The sequence below is a fragment of the Lynx canadensis genome, chromosome B1 (genome assembly GCF_007474595.2).
Source record: "Lynx canadensis isolate LIC74 chromosome B1, mLynCan4.pri.v2, whole genome shotgun sequence".
In the NCBI taxonomy this organism is placed as follows: domain Eukaryota; kingdom Metazoa; phylum Chordata; class Mammalia; order Carnivora; family Felidae; genus Lynx; species Lynx canadensis.
In genome coordinates, this window is record NC_044306.2 from 82,495,816 (window position 1) to 82,511,148 (window position 15,333).

At 41.3% G+C, this 15,333-nt stretch overlaps 1 protein-coding gene and 1 long non-coding RNA gene across 6 annotated transcripts in view; one reads left to right on the plus strand and one right to left on the minus strand.

Annotated features, from left to right (window-relative positions):
• LOC115512202 (hedgehog interacting protein) overlaps positions 1-2,275 on the minus strand; it is a 91,042-nt gene extending 88,767 nt beyond the window's left edge. The window contains exon 1 of one of the 2 annotated variants that reach the window (XM_030312998.1): positions 1,470-1,764. In XM_030312998.1, coding sequence (XP_030168858.1) covers positions 1,470-1,748 — 279 coding nt within the window. In that variant the 5' untranslated portion in view covers positions 1,749-1,764. Of the gene's footprint in view, positions 1-1,469 lie in introns of both variants that reach the window. The other variant, XM_030312997.2, reaches the window with a different exon arrangement.
• Positions 2,276-2,589: 314 nt separating this feature from the next.
• On the plus strand, positions 2,590-5,228 carry LOC115511530. Of its 4 annotated transcripts, none has more exons than XR_004343574.1 (5): positions 2,590-2,689; positions 2,900-3,017; positions 3,639-3,781; positions 4,264-4,360; positions 4,640-5,228. It is a non-coding gene; the product is annotated as an uncharacterized LOC115511530 (long non-coding RNA). The 4 variants fall into 4 exon arrangements; XR_004343575.1 differs by having other exon boundaries at positions 2,900-3,008; XR_004343573.1 differs by lacking the exons at positions 2,900-3,017; positions 3,639-3,781.
• Positions 5,229-15,333: the final 10,105 nt, after the last annotated feature.

Genomic DNA, 15,333 nt, shown 5'->3' on the forward strand with positions numbered 1-15,333 from the left:
ACTCATCTGGGAATAGAGGGAGTTGGACAAATGCTCCCTCAAAAGGCATGAACATTTGGACAGAGCTGGGGACTGAAAGAGAATGATGTTCTCTAGTTTCACCCATTAGTGAACCAACTAACAAACACAATGGTGTTGTTGTTATTCTTTTGCCATAAGCAACAGGACTCTGTGTGTGGGCAGCAGTTTAGTGGGGAGGAGGATAAGTCGACCCCTTTTTGTCCTATTGATTTTTTCCTATTTGCATGACTTGAGCAAATTAAATGATGCAATATGGCTTTTTGTTACAAAACAAAGTGAGAGATACCACCCAGACACATATGTTGATTCGTAGGAGCTGTTTACATGAGAATAGAGTGAAATCTACCGTGAACTGAGCATAAAAATTAGATTCAGCCTGGGTATTTTTTTTTTTTTTTTAATGCCTGGGCCAGCAAGACTGAAGCACAAGTTTTCCAAGAGTCTCTCAGACCTTGACAACTGCAGTGTTGTAACAGAGGAATTCTTAATTAAACCTAAAATGGGGAACGGGAGGGGGAGCGAAGACACCTGATTGTTTATTTCACGTGCAGTGATTGTTAATGACGGGATCCCCCCTTCCCTTTTGCAGTACAGTAGATAGCCCACGTTGCTGCGTCCCATGACAAGAAAGATGTTGGAAACTCAAAAAAATAAGTTTGCCTTCACACTCAATCGACACTATCTCATATTCGTTTAAACTCAAGAACACAAGGGAAGTGTAAATGCCATTAGTCCTAAAACAAGTTTCTAGAGAAGATCTTCCTGGACAACTAACTGCCATTTGAAAGCCTGAATTTACAATGTTTCAAAACATTACAAACTGGGGCGGAGAACGGTCTCGGTTTTAGGTGACAAATACGCCCCAGCAAAATCTCTGGCCAGCTTTTCGGGTTCTCAACTGGAGTACCAGGAGTTCCTTTTCGCAGCTTAACTATTGTAATGCAAGACAACCCCCTCTGACGGGGCTGGGGATCATAAACCAACCATGCTTCAACATCCTTTACGATTCAATCCTCTCCCTCACCGAGCACGTGGAGAAAACTGCACAAATCTTGTTACCCTAGAAAAATAAACCGGAAACCACATCCACCTTAATTTACAGTTTCACCGCAGCCAATGCCCGATTCGACCCAAAACACACTGTTAATCGCGATTCTTTTAAAATATTTACCCAGCCCAGAATGCGGGTACCACAGAAGCTTCTCTTTTCTGACACAGGCAGTTGTGCACAGCATCCCGACCACGGACTCGTGGGGGCGGGAGAGCTATCTGCGCACCCCAGAAGAACGCACCACCGAATCACGCTAGCACTTCAGCCAAAGTTATCAGACAGAACTCTCCAAACAAGTTTTCTCCCTTCTCACGGCCACTAGCAGTCCTGGAGCCCCAGGGAGCCCCCACCTAGCCAGCATGTCACTCTCGCATCTGTGAGGCGGGTGCGTGCTTACCTTGTTATCCAGGCGCCCCAACCCTGGGCTGTCACTCCGCAGACAGCAGGACAGCCGAGGGTAGAAGCCACCGCACAGCATCTCTCCCCCACTCAGCAGCTCCAGCTGGGACATCATCCGCCTATCTCTCCTTTTCAGGCGCTTCGGGGGGTTCCCATTCAGGCACCTTCTCCTCCGCGCTCCGCTCCCTTCGATTCTTTCCCCAAACTTAGCATCTCCCTCAAAGAAGCCCAGAGCCACGGCCAGGAGCAGCAGCTTAAAGGAGAGCATCTTCAGCATCGTCTGCCCCGAGCGGCAGGGGCTCGGCGCGGGAGGCTGGGGGGGGAACGCCACTGCCCACCAGGGGCACTAGGGCGCAGCTCCAGGAGGAGGCTGCGGGGGACACTCGAGAGGCAGAGAGTGGTGCCGGGGGCGGAAATATGTAAAGCGATGCAACTTTGCGAAAAATAAAAGACAAGGCGATGGGTCCAGTGCCTTAGGGGAGTCCGAGGACCGAGACAGGGTTGTGCAGATGACACCGTTTGCAGTTGTGCCAGGGTCAGTTGGGTTAGGGGCTTCCTGCTGCGGCTGGGAAGTGGGAGGAGGAGAAAGAGTTGGAAGAGGAGGAGGAAGAAGAGGAGGAGAAGACGGCCACAGAGGTTCACTTGTCCGTGTAACGGGAGTTGTTTAGGTGAGACAGTAGCAGGAACAGAAAAGGCGGCGGCGGCGGCGGCGGCGGGGCAGACGCAGGCAGGGCCAGCGCTGGGCTCTAGATGATGCTGAGGTCTCCTCTGCCGGCGGCTGCAGCTTCTCACACAGCCTCTCATGTTTCGCTCCCTCTTTTCTTCTTCTTTTTAACTAGCGCGCGGGGAGGTGCTGCCACCGCGCGCCCCTTGACGTCACCGCTCCTCGCGCGCCCCCGCCCGGGCCGAGGTGGGGGTGGAGGGGAGGGGGCGGCCCCGGCGCGAGCGCGTCCCCCGGGCCCGACGGCCTCGCGGCTGCGGCGGGGAGGGGCCACAGGCCGCGGCGGCGGACGGAGGGGGAGGGCCTGGAGGAGCCCTCGGAGCCAGCCTCGAAGGCGCGGGACGGAGCGCGCCCGCCTCGCTAGGGCGCCCGGCTGGGGGCGTCCCTGGCCCCGGCCCGCGGGCGCGCAGAGATGGCCGGCTGGTTCCCCTCTCTTCCCCACAGCCCCTCCGCACTACCCCTGGCTAAAGGCGGCCCGGCCGAGGCTCCGAGAGCAAGTGAGTAAAAAAGGGGCGTCTTCTAGCCCCCCCCCCGCCCCCGCAAACTAGGCCGGGGAGTGGGGGCGGAATGAACCGAGTGGGCTGGAGTTGGCGGGAGGGAGCTTTTCGTCCCTTTCCCTCTCCTGGCCGCACGGCCTCCCCCTGCTCGCCGGTGACTTGCAACGCGAAGCTCAAGTCGATAAAGATCTTCCTTGGGGTCTGATTTAGAGGCCGGGGTACAACCCAGATCTTGCGAGCCGCCGAGTAGGTTAAGGTGGTCCGAAGACTGTTCGAGAAGAAGTATCCATCCTTGCTTAAGGTGCCGCGCCCTGCTGAGGTGACACAAGTGCGTCTGCATGCATGCGGTGGGGTGTCGGGGCCCCCAGTCCTGCGGGCAGGGCCCGGACGCCCCTTCCGAGGTCCGACCTGTGCCCTGGAACCCAGTTGGACCCCGCCCGCACCTTCCCGGAACGCCAGAGCGCACCCCTCCTCAGGTGGAGGACAGAGGAAGTTGGCCGCAGAATCAGCGTTCATTTTAAATGAAAAAAAAAAAAAAAAAAAAAAATCCTGGGGAGATTTCCCAGGTGGTGTAAATACAGAGGCTACCGAAGCATTAGTTCTGGAGGAAGAATTCGTAGCAGGTTTGCGGGAGTCCCGAAGCTGGATGCCCTATGAACCCGATGTACCTAGATAATAACCTTTCCCCCAGCTAGTCGAAGTCTGTGTACAAGTGTTTCGAAAAAGATCTGTACCTCTTCAAGAGTGGTGACCTGACGCTTACGCGAAGCCCGCAATTTGGCGTGAGGGTGAGCCGATGCAGGGTTGCACACAAAATGTGCCTTGTGCCCATTGGAGTAAGAGAGTGGCAGACTTTCTGGTAGATGGGATTTTGAAGAAGAGATAAGGCAGTTTTCCCATTTGGGCGATGGAAGAATGTTCCCCATATTTGGATTTGCTTCACTTCTAGTACATAAGCTTCGCCAAACTAACGTGAAAGTCGACGATGGTGGAAGTGGACAGGGGATTAAGCTAATTGCTGTTAAAGTGACCTCAGTGGCCAGATAGGGCTTCTGCCCCTTTCAGTTTCTGGACCTGGATTTACTGGTGGAGGTAGGTTTTTCTCCCCGGAGAGGTGACCGCTTCAAATACCTGAAAAAAATCTGCTGCGATATTTGGTCCGGTACTCAGCTCAGTGTAGGTCTGGGATGGTATCCTTAACATTTCTCCCAGGGCCTGTTGTATGTACATGAGTTCTTTCTATGTGTGATCACAAATGCTACTTCTGATCCCACAGACTGCTTTATCTGACATGCTTCCTACATCAAGGACTTTTAATATAAAATAAATCATAGAACTATAAGGACTTAAGACTTTAAACTCTCATTTAATAAACAGGAGAAAACAGACATTCCATCAAGATTAAATCATCATCTTACAATCTCATCTAACTAGGTAGCTTAAAAAAACAGGATTTAGGGGCCCAATCTAGGTTGGTTTCCACTATCCAATCCTTTACTCCCAAATAACCAGTTTTATGTTCTATTTCCAAAACAAAACAAAAAAAAAAAAAACCTTTTAAAATTATATTTCAGTGGCTTGAGCTCCGACTCCAAGTGATGAATTCATCTTAGTAGTTTTGGAACAGGCCTTCCTTATGGTTTGTACTTCAAGACTAAGGACACTTAAAAGGTAAATTAATTTTGGTAAAAAAAATTATGTGGCTGTTATAATCTGTGACCCTGTGTTTTAAGAAATAGTTTATAAAAGATTACTGAAATGAGACACACATTTTCTTTCTTGTTACATGGGAGCTAGAATTGATCCCATGTATTGTTAGTCATGACGAGTCAATAAATCGGGTCACTGATGATATAACTCAGCTTATTTATTCTCAGTGTCACTGGTATAGTCACTAAGCAGTTTTATACAAGTAAAGTCACTTCTGATACTTTTTTTTTTCTTCCGCAGAGGGAAGTTGCATAGTTCACCTGTAGCCAACTTGACAGCATAATTTTTAGGAGTCAAGAATCGACATTGGGTTATTTCTTAAGATTGAGCCTTGAAAGTCCACTTGGATGTGACGCAGCTCTGTGCACACTTGCACATGAAAATGATCTTCCATCAAGGAGCTCTCCCTCTTCAGCTAAATCAACAGCAGTCGTTCAAAGAAGAAGGGACCCCCTATCTGACCAAACTCAGCCAGACTAATCAAATAAGTCTTTGTGAGCAAGGAATAAAGCTGCACTAGGGTGGCCCCATCACACCTTTCTTGAGCAGCTCCCTCTAAGATTGCCACCTACATGCAGGTCATACCCTGTACGAAGGATGGATGGAAGATTCTTGTGAACAGATTAGGTTTATTGTAAAAGATGAAATATTTGACCAAAATTGAAGTTAATTTCATGGATAAAGTTCAAAACATTACTGTAGATATGAATTATGTTTGTATGTATTTATATATGTATGTATATATAGTTGTGTGGTTACATGTTTCTATGTATCAGAAATTAGCACAACTTAAACTTAGTAAATGTTGAAAATAAAACTATTTTGGATATTGGAATCAGTTTTACGTATGGATTTCTAGCCTTTGCAGAAACATATGCACTATTACATTTCAACAAGTATATACTGAGTACCAGCCACTGGGCTGTGCAATATACGTGCAGTAATGACCCTGTTTCTAAGTAGTTTATTATCTAGCAAGGAGGATAAATGATAAGGTCATAAATTAACCCACAATTATAAATTGTGGTAAGGGGTGTGAGAGACATGCTATGATGGAGAATAACAAGGCACACTTAGTTCAGACTGAGTCACTGAAAAGTCTCTCTGTGAAAATGACATTTCAGTTGAGACCTGTGAGGTGAGTTGGAAAGAGTTTATTTAAAGTTTAGAAACTACCATTTAAAGTTTAAAAACATTTGAAGTTTAGAAACATGTGAATTCAGAATAGAATCGGAGACATTTAAGCAGAGGCACAGAATGAAGAGGTAACTAAGAAAGGAGAGAGGTTAAATTTATAGTGTAGTTTATAAACTCTAGGAAACTAATGAAGTTATATTCATGTATGTGTCATTTCCTTTTGCAGGTACCTAATCCTCATTTGTCTTTGTCTCTTTCTTTAAATCCTGGATTTTTACTCAACATCGAGGGATTATTGTAGTTTGAATGACCCTTCAGCCTGTTGCATCTTATCTAACCAGCACTTATGTGTTATGTTTTCTTTGTTTTCATTTGTGCATTGGTGATAACTGTTGAGATTTTTTTTCTTCGTGGGAGTTAAATATCCATGAGACTTTGAGCTCTATGAGGGTAGGATTGCATTTCCTTCTTGTTGGGCCATCCCAGGGAGGAATCTCATCGTACAGTGTCCTACATCTCATACTCTTTAATCATCCTACTCATACAGTGTCATACACCTGTCTCATACAGTGGCCAGTCTCTTCAGAAATTCTTCTGGCTGACCAGTCTTATTCAACTTAATACTTTTTTTTTAAATTTTACTTACTTATTTTGAAAAAGAGAGAAAGCATGCAGTAGAGGGGCCAAGAGAAGAAGAGAGAGAATCCCAAGTAGGCTCTGCACTGTCAGCGCAGAGCCCGATGGAGGGCTTGATCTCACAAACAGTGAGATCATGACCTGAGCCAAGATCAAGAGTCGGACACTTAACCATCAGAGCCACCCAGGTGCTCCTCAAATTAATACTTTTAAATGTTGGAAAATGGAGAAAATATTTGCATTATAAAAAATCTAAATTGTTAAACAAAAGGGAACATGCAACTTAAAGTGCACTATCATTAAAGAATTTCAAGAGATGCTATTATAAAGTACAGTTCCACAGAGGAAAGGCAGCCAACAAAGCCAAAGAATAATCACACATCTTTTAAAAATTAAAGATTCGTTACAGGTCAAGCACACTGACACAAGGGTAGGTCTGCTGATGAGTATTTTTCTACAGTTACTCAGTCGTCCTTTCAAAAGTTGGCACTTGCTGTGTGCCAGACTCTGCTCTGGGCACTGGGGACACAGCAGCGAACAGTGATTCTCTCATGGATCTTGCAGTCTACTAGGGAAGGCAGTAGATAACATGGATATGACATTCGCCAGAAGGGGATGCTTGCTATAGAGGAAGGGGGTTATGGGGAAAGAGAAGGCAGGGGTTGAGAGAAATAATTTTGTACACATTGTTAAGAAAGATGTCTCCAGAGGTATGGGCAGAGACTTGAAGTAGGGAGCCACATGCATGCAGATATCCACAAGCATAGGGAACAGCAAGTCAAAGGCCATGAAGCAAGCATGCTTAGTACGTCTAAGGATTTGTAAAGACATCAGTGTGGCTGTGACCAAGGAAATGATGAGAAAAGCAGGCCGAGAAGTAGCCAGCAGCAGGGCACAGATTGCATAGGATTTTATAAGCTAGGTTTCCAACTTTGGCTTTTACTCTGAATGAATGATGAACTCAGGGTTCTTACCAGAAGTGAAGAAACTGTGCTAGCTATTTCCTATATCCACAGCGTGAATTAAGTATAAGGCGTGTGTTAAATGGGTGTCAGGAAACTGAAAAAACAAAAGGAACACCAAAGTAAAACAGTAACTGCTAGGAGCTGCTCCCATCCTTACGGACTGAGGAACAAAGGAAGAATGGGGGTTAACAGAACCCAGAAGCTGACTGAGCCCTGATGGCCTCACAGAGACAGGGCTGCACCCCAGCGCTTGCAGGTACTCCCCAGGGTGGTGGAATGAAATAGATTATGGCAGTGCTGGAAGGAAGCTAGAGACTGGAACCACCTGCCACTGATAGGATATATTTGTTTCTAAGATGGCCATAACGAAGTACCACAAACTAGGTAGTTTAAAACAATAGAGAGGTTATTCCCTCACAGCTCTAGAGAATGCATGTCTGAAATCAAAGTGCCAGCAGGCTTGGTTCCTTCTGAGCGATATGAGAGAATCTGTTCTGTGCCTTTCTCCTAGTTCTGGTAGGCTCAGGGGTTCTTTTCCTTGGTTTGTAAATTGACTTCCCTTTATATCTTCGTATCATATCCCTATGTCCATATCTGTCTATGTGTCCATATTTCCTCTTTGTGTATAAACCCAGTCCTTGGGTTAAAGTCCACCTCCTCTTAACTTGATCATCTACAAAGACTTGACTTTCAAATAAGTTCACATTCATAGGTACTAGGGGTTAGGACTATAATATCATTGTGGGGCAGAGACACAATTTAATCCCTAACACAAGATAAGGGGTTGATGCCAGAGTGATGCAGGCAGGAAAAGCAAGGTAAGAGGAAGAACAAGTCCCTTCTGTCATCCTTTTGCCTTCCATCCTCTTTGGCAGTTGAATATCCATGTGTAATGTCTGACTCCCCCCAAACTTGACTACTAATAGCCCATTGTTGATTGGAAGCCTTACCGATAACATATTCGATTAGCAGGGGTGCCTGGGTGGCTCAGTTGGTTGAGTATCTGGCTCTTGATTTTTGCTCAGGTCATGATCTTATGATAGTGAGACTGAGACCCCATGTCAGACTCTGCACTGAGCATGGAGCCTACTTGAGATTCTCTCTCCCTCTGCCTCTCTCCCCCACTTCCTTGATCCCTCTCTAAAATAATAAGACAAAAAACCTTCAATTAGCACATATTTTGTATGTTATATGTATTATATGCTGTATTCTTATGATAAATTGAGCTAGTGAAAAGAAAATGTTACTAAGAAAATAAGTAAGAGAAAATACAGTACTATATTATATTTATTGAAAAAAAATCCACATATAAGTGAACCTGCACAATATCAACCCAGGTTGTTCAAGGGTCAACTGTATTGCCTTGTTAGCCTTTTATTCTATAGAATCTGTAGTAATGTCACCTCTCTCATTTCTGATATTGATTGTGTCTTCTGTTTTGCTTCTTGATCAATATGAGTGAGAATTTATCAGTTTTGTTGCTTTTCTCAACAAGATTTTGATTTCACTGATGTTTTTCTATTGTTTTTTTTTTAATTTATTTATTTTAAGAAAGAGAGAGAGGGAGAGAGAGAGAGAGAGGAAGTGGGGGAGGGGCAGAGAGAGAATCCCAGGCAGGCTCCGCACCATCAGTACAGAGCCCAATGTAGAGCTTGAACTCACAGACCATGAAATGACCGGAGCCAAAGTCAGACGCTCACCCAACGGAGCCATCCAGGCGCCCCTGTGTTGTTTTTGTTTTTTATTTAATTGATTTCCCCTTTGATCTTTATTGTTTACTCTCTTTTGTTTACTTTGGATTCCATTTGCTATGATTTTACTAGTTGCCTAAGATGGAACCTGAGGTCATTAATTTGAGACCTCTCTCTTTTTCTAATGTAGGCACTTAGCACTATACATCTTCCCCTTCATACTGGTTTAGCCATGTGCTACAAATTTTAAAATGCTGTATTTTCAGTTTCAATCAGTTCAAAATACTTTCTAATTTTCCCTTTGAGTTCTTTGACTTATATGTTAATTGAAGGTGTTTTAATTATTTTCCAAATACTTGGGTATATTTTTGAGGCCTTTCTGTTGATTCTAATTCAATTTCATTGTAGTCAAAGAGTATAATGTGTATGAACAGATTCTTTTAAAACATTTTTGAGACTTTTTTATGAATAGAAAAATGGTCTATCTTGGTAAACCTTCTGTGTAAAATTGAAAAGAATGTATATATTTTGGGTGGAGTGTTCCCTAAATGTTGATCAGGTTGATTTGGCAGATAGTGTTGTTCAGTCTTCTGTTTCCTTACTAAATTTCTGTCTACTTGTCAATTATTGAGAGACAGAGAAATATTGACATCTTTGACTATGGTGAGGATTTTTCTGTTTCTTCTTACAGTTCTGTCAGTCTTTGTTTCATATATTTTCAAGCTCTGTTAATTGAGTGTATAAACATTTAGGATGGCTATATCTTCCTATCAAATTATCTCTTTTGTCATTATGAAATGTCCTTCTTTATCATTGGGAATGATCTTTGCTCTAATATCTATTTTGTTATTAATACAAGCACTCTTTTTTTTTCTTTTGAATAGTGTTAACAGATTTTTTCCATCCTATTATTTTTAATTTATTTCTGTCTTTATATTTAAAGTGCATTTATTATAGGCAGCATATAGTTGAGTTTTGTTTATTTTTGCCAATATGACAACCTGTGAGTTGAAAAGAAAATTTTTTAAGTTTATTTATTTATTTTGAGAGAGTGAGAGAGAGAAAGCTCACATGTGAGTGTGAATGGGGGGAGGGGATGCTCCAAGTGATGTCAGCGCAAAGCCTGATACAGGGCTAAAAACGATGAACCATGAGCCTTGACCTGAGTCTAAATCAAGAGTCAGATGCTTAACCATCTGAGCCACCCAGGTGTCCCAACAACCTATGACTTGTAATTGAGGTATTTAGACCCTTCATATTTGGTGTAAGTACTGATCCAGTTTGGTTTAAAATCCTTTTTCCTTATTATTTGCTTTTTATTTGTTCTGTCTATTCTCTATTTGCTTTCTATTTTTTTTTCCTTTTTTAGATTGAGTATTTTTATTTATTCAACTTTGTCTCTGTTATTGGCTTCTTAGCTATAACTTTTTCTTTTTTCTTTTGTGTTTACTCTAGTGTTTGGAGTATCTTTAGCTTATCATAGTGTATCTTCAGTTAGTATTATACCCCTTTATGTATAATTTAAGAAACTTAACAGTAGGGGTGCCTGGGTGGCTCAGTTAGTTAAGGCTCTGACTCTTGAGTTAAGCTCAGGTCTTGATCTCATGATTAGTGAGTTTGAGCCCCACATTGGGCTCTGCGCTGACAGTGTGGGGCCTGCTTAGGATTCTCTCTCTCCTCTCCTCTCTCTACTCTCTCTCTGCCCCTCCCTCACTTGTGCTCATGCATGTGATTTCTCTCTCTCTTTCTCTCAAAATAAGTAAGTAAATAAATAAATAACAGTATACACATATTTCCCCTTCTCAGCCTGTATACATATGCTCTCTATGTATTCTAAGTTTCAGTATATATTATTATTTTTCTTTATACAGATATCTATTTTTTAAGAGAAATTTGAAAAAAATAATAAAAGACTTCCATTTCCATGCACATACCATTTCTGCTGCTCTTCATTCCTTAGTAGAGATCCAGATTTTTATCTGTTATGATTTTCCTTGTGCCTGAAAAACATGTGTTAATAGTTTTTATAATAAGGGTCTGACTGTGATGATTTTTTCATTTTAGGATGTCTGGAAGAGTCTTTTTCCTTGGTTTTTTGAGATATATTTTTCCTGGGTATAAAATTTTAGGTTGACAGTTTCATCCCCCACCACCAGTACTTTAAAGATGTTGCTCTGCTGTCTTAATTATATTTTTCCAACAAGAACTTGTTCTCATTCTTATTTTTATTTTTATTTTTTTATTTATTTGTATATTATGTGCCTTTTTTCTCTGGTTGCTTGTCACATTTTCCTTTTATCAGTGGATTTAAGCCATTTAAATCGAATATACCTTGGTGTGGTTTTCTTCACGGTTCTGGTGTTTGGGGTTTGTTGAGATTGTTGGATTTGTGGTCTATAGATTTCATTAAATTTGGAGATATTTTTGTCTATTATGTCTTCAATATCTGCGCCTCAGATATTGGGGATTTTAGTTACATGTATATTAGGCCAGTTGTGTTCTATAGCTCATTGAAGCTTTCTTCATTTTATTTTGTAGTCTTTATTTTCTCTGTATTTTATTTTAGATAGTTTCGATATATTTAAGTTGAATAGTCTTTAATTCTTCAATGTCTAAACTGCTGTTTATCCCATCCCAGGTATATTTTATTTCAAGCATTTCATTTTTCATCTCAAAACGTTTAATTGGGGCCTTTTAAAAAAAATCTTTCAAGTTTGTATTCTACCTGTTCCATCTTTCCTCTACCTTTCTTGAACCTGTAGAATATAGTCACAATAACTGTTTTGATGGCCTTGTTTGGACAGTTCTATCATCTGTGCCAGTTCTGGGACTGTGTTTATTTATTGATTTTTCTCTCTATTATGGTTAATATTATCCTACTTCTTTGCATGCCTGGTAGTTTTTAATTTGATTCCAAACATTGTGATCTTTACCTTGTTAGAAGCTTAATATCCCTATAAATATTCTTGAGATTTGTCTGAAGTGCAGTTAAATGACTTGGTAAGAGTTTGATCTTTTTAAGCTTGCTATTAAACCTTGTTAGGTGAAACAAGAATTACTTTTAATCTAAGGGTAATTTTCTCCACTACTGAAGTGATACCATTGTACCTGCTCTTCCTCATTGTCCTTTCATTATGAGGTTTTCCTCTGTGGCTGTTTGGAACATGAACTATTCTTGGACCTGTCTGAGTTCTATGTATCTGTTCCTTTCAAGTAGTTCTTTCCCTTTCCTTGAGCAATTTCTCCATAGTCGTATGCTACTAAAAACTCAGCTGAAAACTTTAGGAGTATCTCTGTGGATCTCCACAGCTCTCTTTCTGTGTAGCTGTCTCCTCTCCAGCACTTGGCTTTTTGAACTCCACCTCTTGGCCTCTCTAGACTCCATGTATCTCTTCTGTCAACTCAAGGTTACTGCCTGGTTCTGTTTAGATTCCCTTCCCTGCACCGCAGCCTGGAAAATCTGTCTGGGCAGTGTGCTGGGACAGTCACGGGGCTCACCTTGCTTGTTTTCCCTCTCTTAGGGATCAACATTCTCTGCTTACTGAGATGATATACGATGCCTGAATATCTTGTCCGGTGTTTTAGTTTTCATGGTTATGACATTATAATATTAACTGCTTAGTTGTTTCAGGCAGCATGGTGAATCTGGTCGCTGTTACTCCATTTCAGCTAGGAGCAGATGTCTTACAGCATTTTTTTTTTTTTTTTTTTGGGAAAGTTTTTGATAACCAAATGAATTTCTTTAAGGATTTAGAAAATAACGGTAACCAAGTACATGGGAGATTCATTTCAGTTTCTTATTTTCAGCCAGTGTTCATGCCTTTCTGCCTCATTAGACCTATAGCATCATATAACCTATACCCTCTTGAAGTAGTTGTCAAGAGTTTGTTTCAGTCTTTTTTTCCATTTTTGCTCTTCGTTATAAGTAGTGATCCTAACTACATTTCCCCTTCTTATATGAAGTCCTTTTAACACTGTCTACCACCTTTTGTTTTCAGCCCATGCCAGGCCTTCTTCCCAGCTCTGCTATTACCCTGGGGAAGCTTGACTCTCAGAATGTTTTTCCCTCATGCTCCAACAGCAACAGTTACTTATTTTGTTTATGCTAAACCATGTGTTAAATTTATTTAGAAAAGGCACACACAAAACCTTCTCCTTTTTTTTTTTTTTTTTTTTTTTTTTTTGCTTAGAGGTTAACACCTGGCTGTTGTGTATTCTGAATACAAGGATGGGGAAAGAGCAGCAGACTTTGAATGCATGCTTCTGTTTTCAGCCCTGTGTTGTACTCTGCTGCCCATCACACCTGGCATCTTGAGTCAATAATCTCCCCTAAGTTCTGAAAGGCAGAATGGCTCCCTCCTTGGCTGCAGCCTCTTCATATCTATTCTCGGCTGTGTCTTTTCCTAGCCTGCTTCACCTCTCCTCTCAATTTCTACCTTCCAGAACTGTGTTAAAATAGTTCATCCATTGATAAACTCCCTCATGTCCTTTTTCCTGCTCTGTGTTTACTTCTTTTCTTTTAAACTGGTATATTCTTACTCTAATGGGAGCTGAGGGATGAGCGGAAATTAATCCATATGCTCAGTTTGTAATCTTGAACTGGCACTGATTGCTATTTAGTTACTAAAGCTAAGGATTATTTTGTTTCTGTAACTTACACTTAATTCTTTAATTCACACTACTGACCGATTCCTTTCCCGAAAGCTGTGTCTTTCCTTATTTCAGCAAGTCCAGTCTCAGCCGATTTTCCTCTTATTGATCTGGATACTACTCCTCAGTCTTCACTTCCTTTCTACATCCCTTTACATGTTTTTATACCCTAGACTTACATTCTTGACTTTCTTCTCTGTTTAATATACGTAATGAATACTTTCATTTTGTTTATTTTTTATTTTTTATTTTTTATTATTTTTTTTGAATTTTATTTTTTATTTTTTTTCAATATATGAAGTTTATTGTCAAATTGGTTTCCATACAACACCCAGTGCTCATCCCAAAAGGTGCCCCCCTCAATACCCATCCCCCACCCTCCCCTCCCTCCCACCCCCCATCAACCCTCAGTTTGTTCTCAGTTTTTAACAGTCTCTTATGCTTTGGCTCTCTCCCACTCTAACCTCTTTTTTTTTTTTTTTCCTTCCCCTCCCCCATGGGTTTCTGTTAAGTTTCTCAGGATCCACATAAGAGTGAAACCATATGGTATCTGTCTTTCTCTGTATGGCTTATTTCACTTAGCATCACACTCTCCAGTTCCATCCATGTTGCTACAAAGGGCCATATTTCATTCTTTCTCATTGCCACGTAGTACTCCATTGTGTATATAAACCACAATTTCTTCATCCATTCATCAGTTGATGGACATTTAGGCTCTTTCCATAATTTGGCTATTGTTGAGAGTGCTGCTATAAACATTGGGGTACAAGTGCCCCTATGCATCAGTATTCCTTGAATACTTTCATTTTGATATAGACCTGGTATTTCAAACTCAGCACACCCCAAACCAGACTTGTCAATTTCACTTCGAAATCTGCTTCTCACCTGTACCTCCTGCCCTGATGAACAATACTTCCATACCTCTAATCACCAAGCCAGAAGTTTAGAAGCCATCTGTCTTCCCCTTTTCAGATACAATTGGCTGTCGTGTCCTGCTTGTAACATCTCTTAAGTATTGCTCAAACATACTCTCTTCTTTCCCATCCTCTCAGCTTCTGCCTCTTTTATTTCTATTATTATTAATTTTTTATTATAGGAAACTTTAAACAAAGTAAAATGTACCTATCACTCAGTTTCAACAATTATCAACATTTGGCTAATCTTGTTTCATCTCTAGTCCTTTCTTATTTTGTCCTTTCACTGGATTATTTTAAAACAAGTTCCAGGTGGGGCATCTGGGTGGCTCAGTTGAGTGCCTGACTCTTGATTTCAGCTCAGGTCACGATCCCAGGGTTGTGGGATCAAGTCCTGTCTCTGGCTCTGCACTGAACATGGAGTCTGTTTAAGATATTCTCTCTCTCTCTCTCTCTCTCTCTCTGGCCTGCTTGCACTCTCTCTTTCTCTAAACAAACAAACAAACAAACAAACAAACAAAGTTCCAGGTGTTATATCATCCATCAGTAAAAACATCAGTATTAATTTCTAAAAGGAAGAGATTTTTTTAAACATAGTCATAGCACCTTTATCATCACAAAATAATAGCATTTCTTTAAATATATTTATATATCTAGTAAGAGATTTTTTTTAAACATAGGCACAGCACCTTTATCATCAGGTTTTATTTATTTAAAAAATAATAACACTTTTTATAATATATATCCAGTAAGTGTTTATATTTCCTTGGTTGCATCATAATTTCTTGTTTTTACAGTAGATTGGTTCAAATCTGGAACTAAAGCAAGAACCACACATTACATTTGGTTGATATTACTTTACTCAGTCTTATTTAGTCTAGAGATTCCTTCTTCCTTTTGTTTTTCCTTCCATGTGTTTGCTGAATGAATCAGGTGATTTG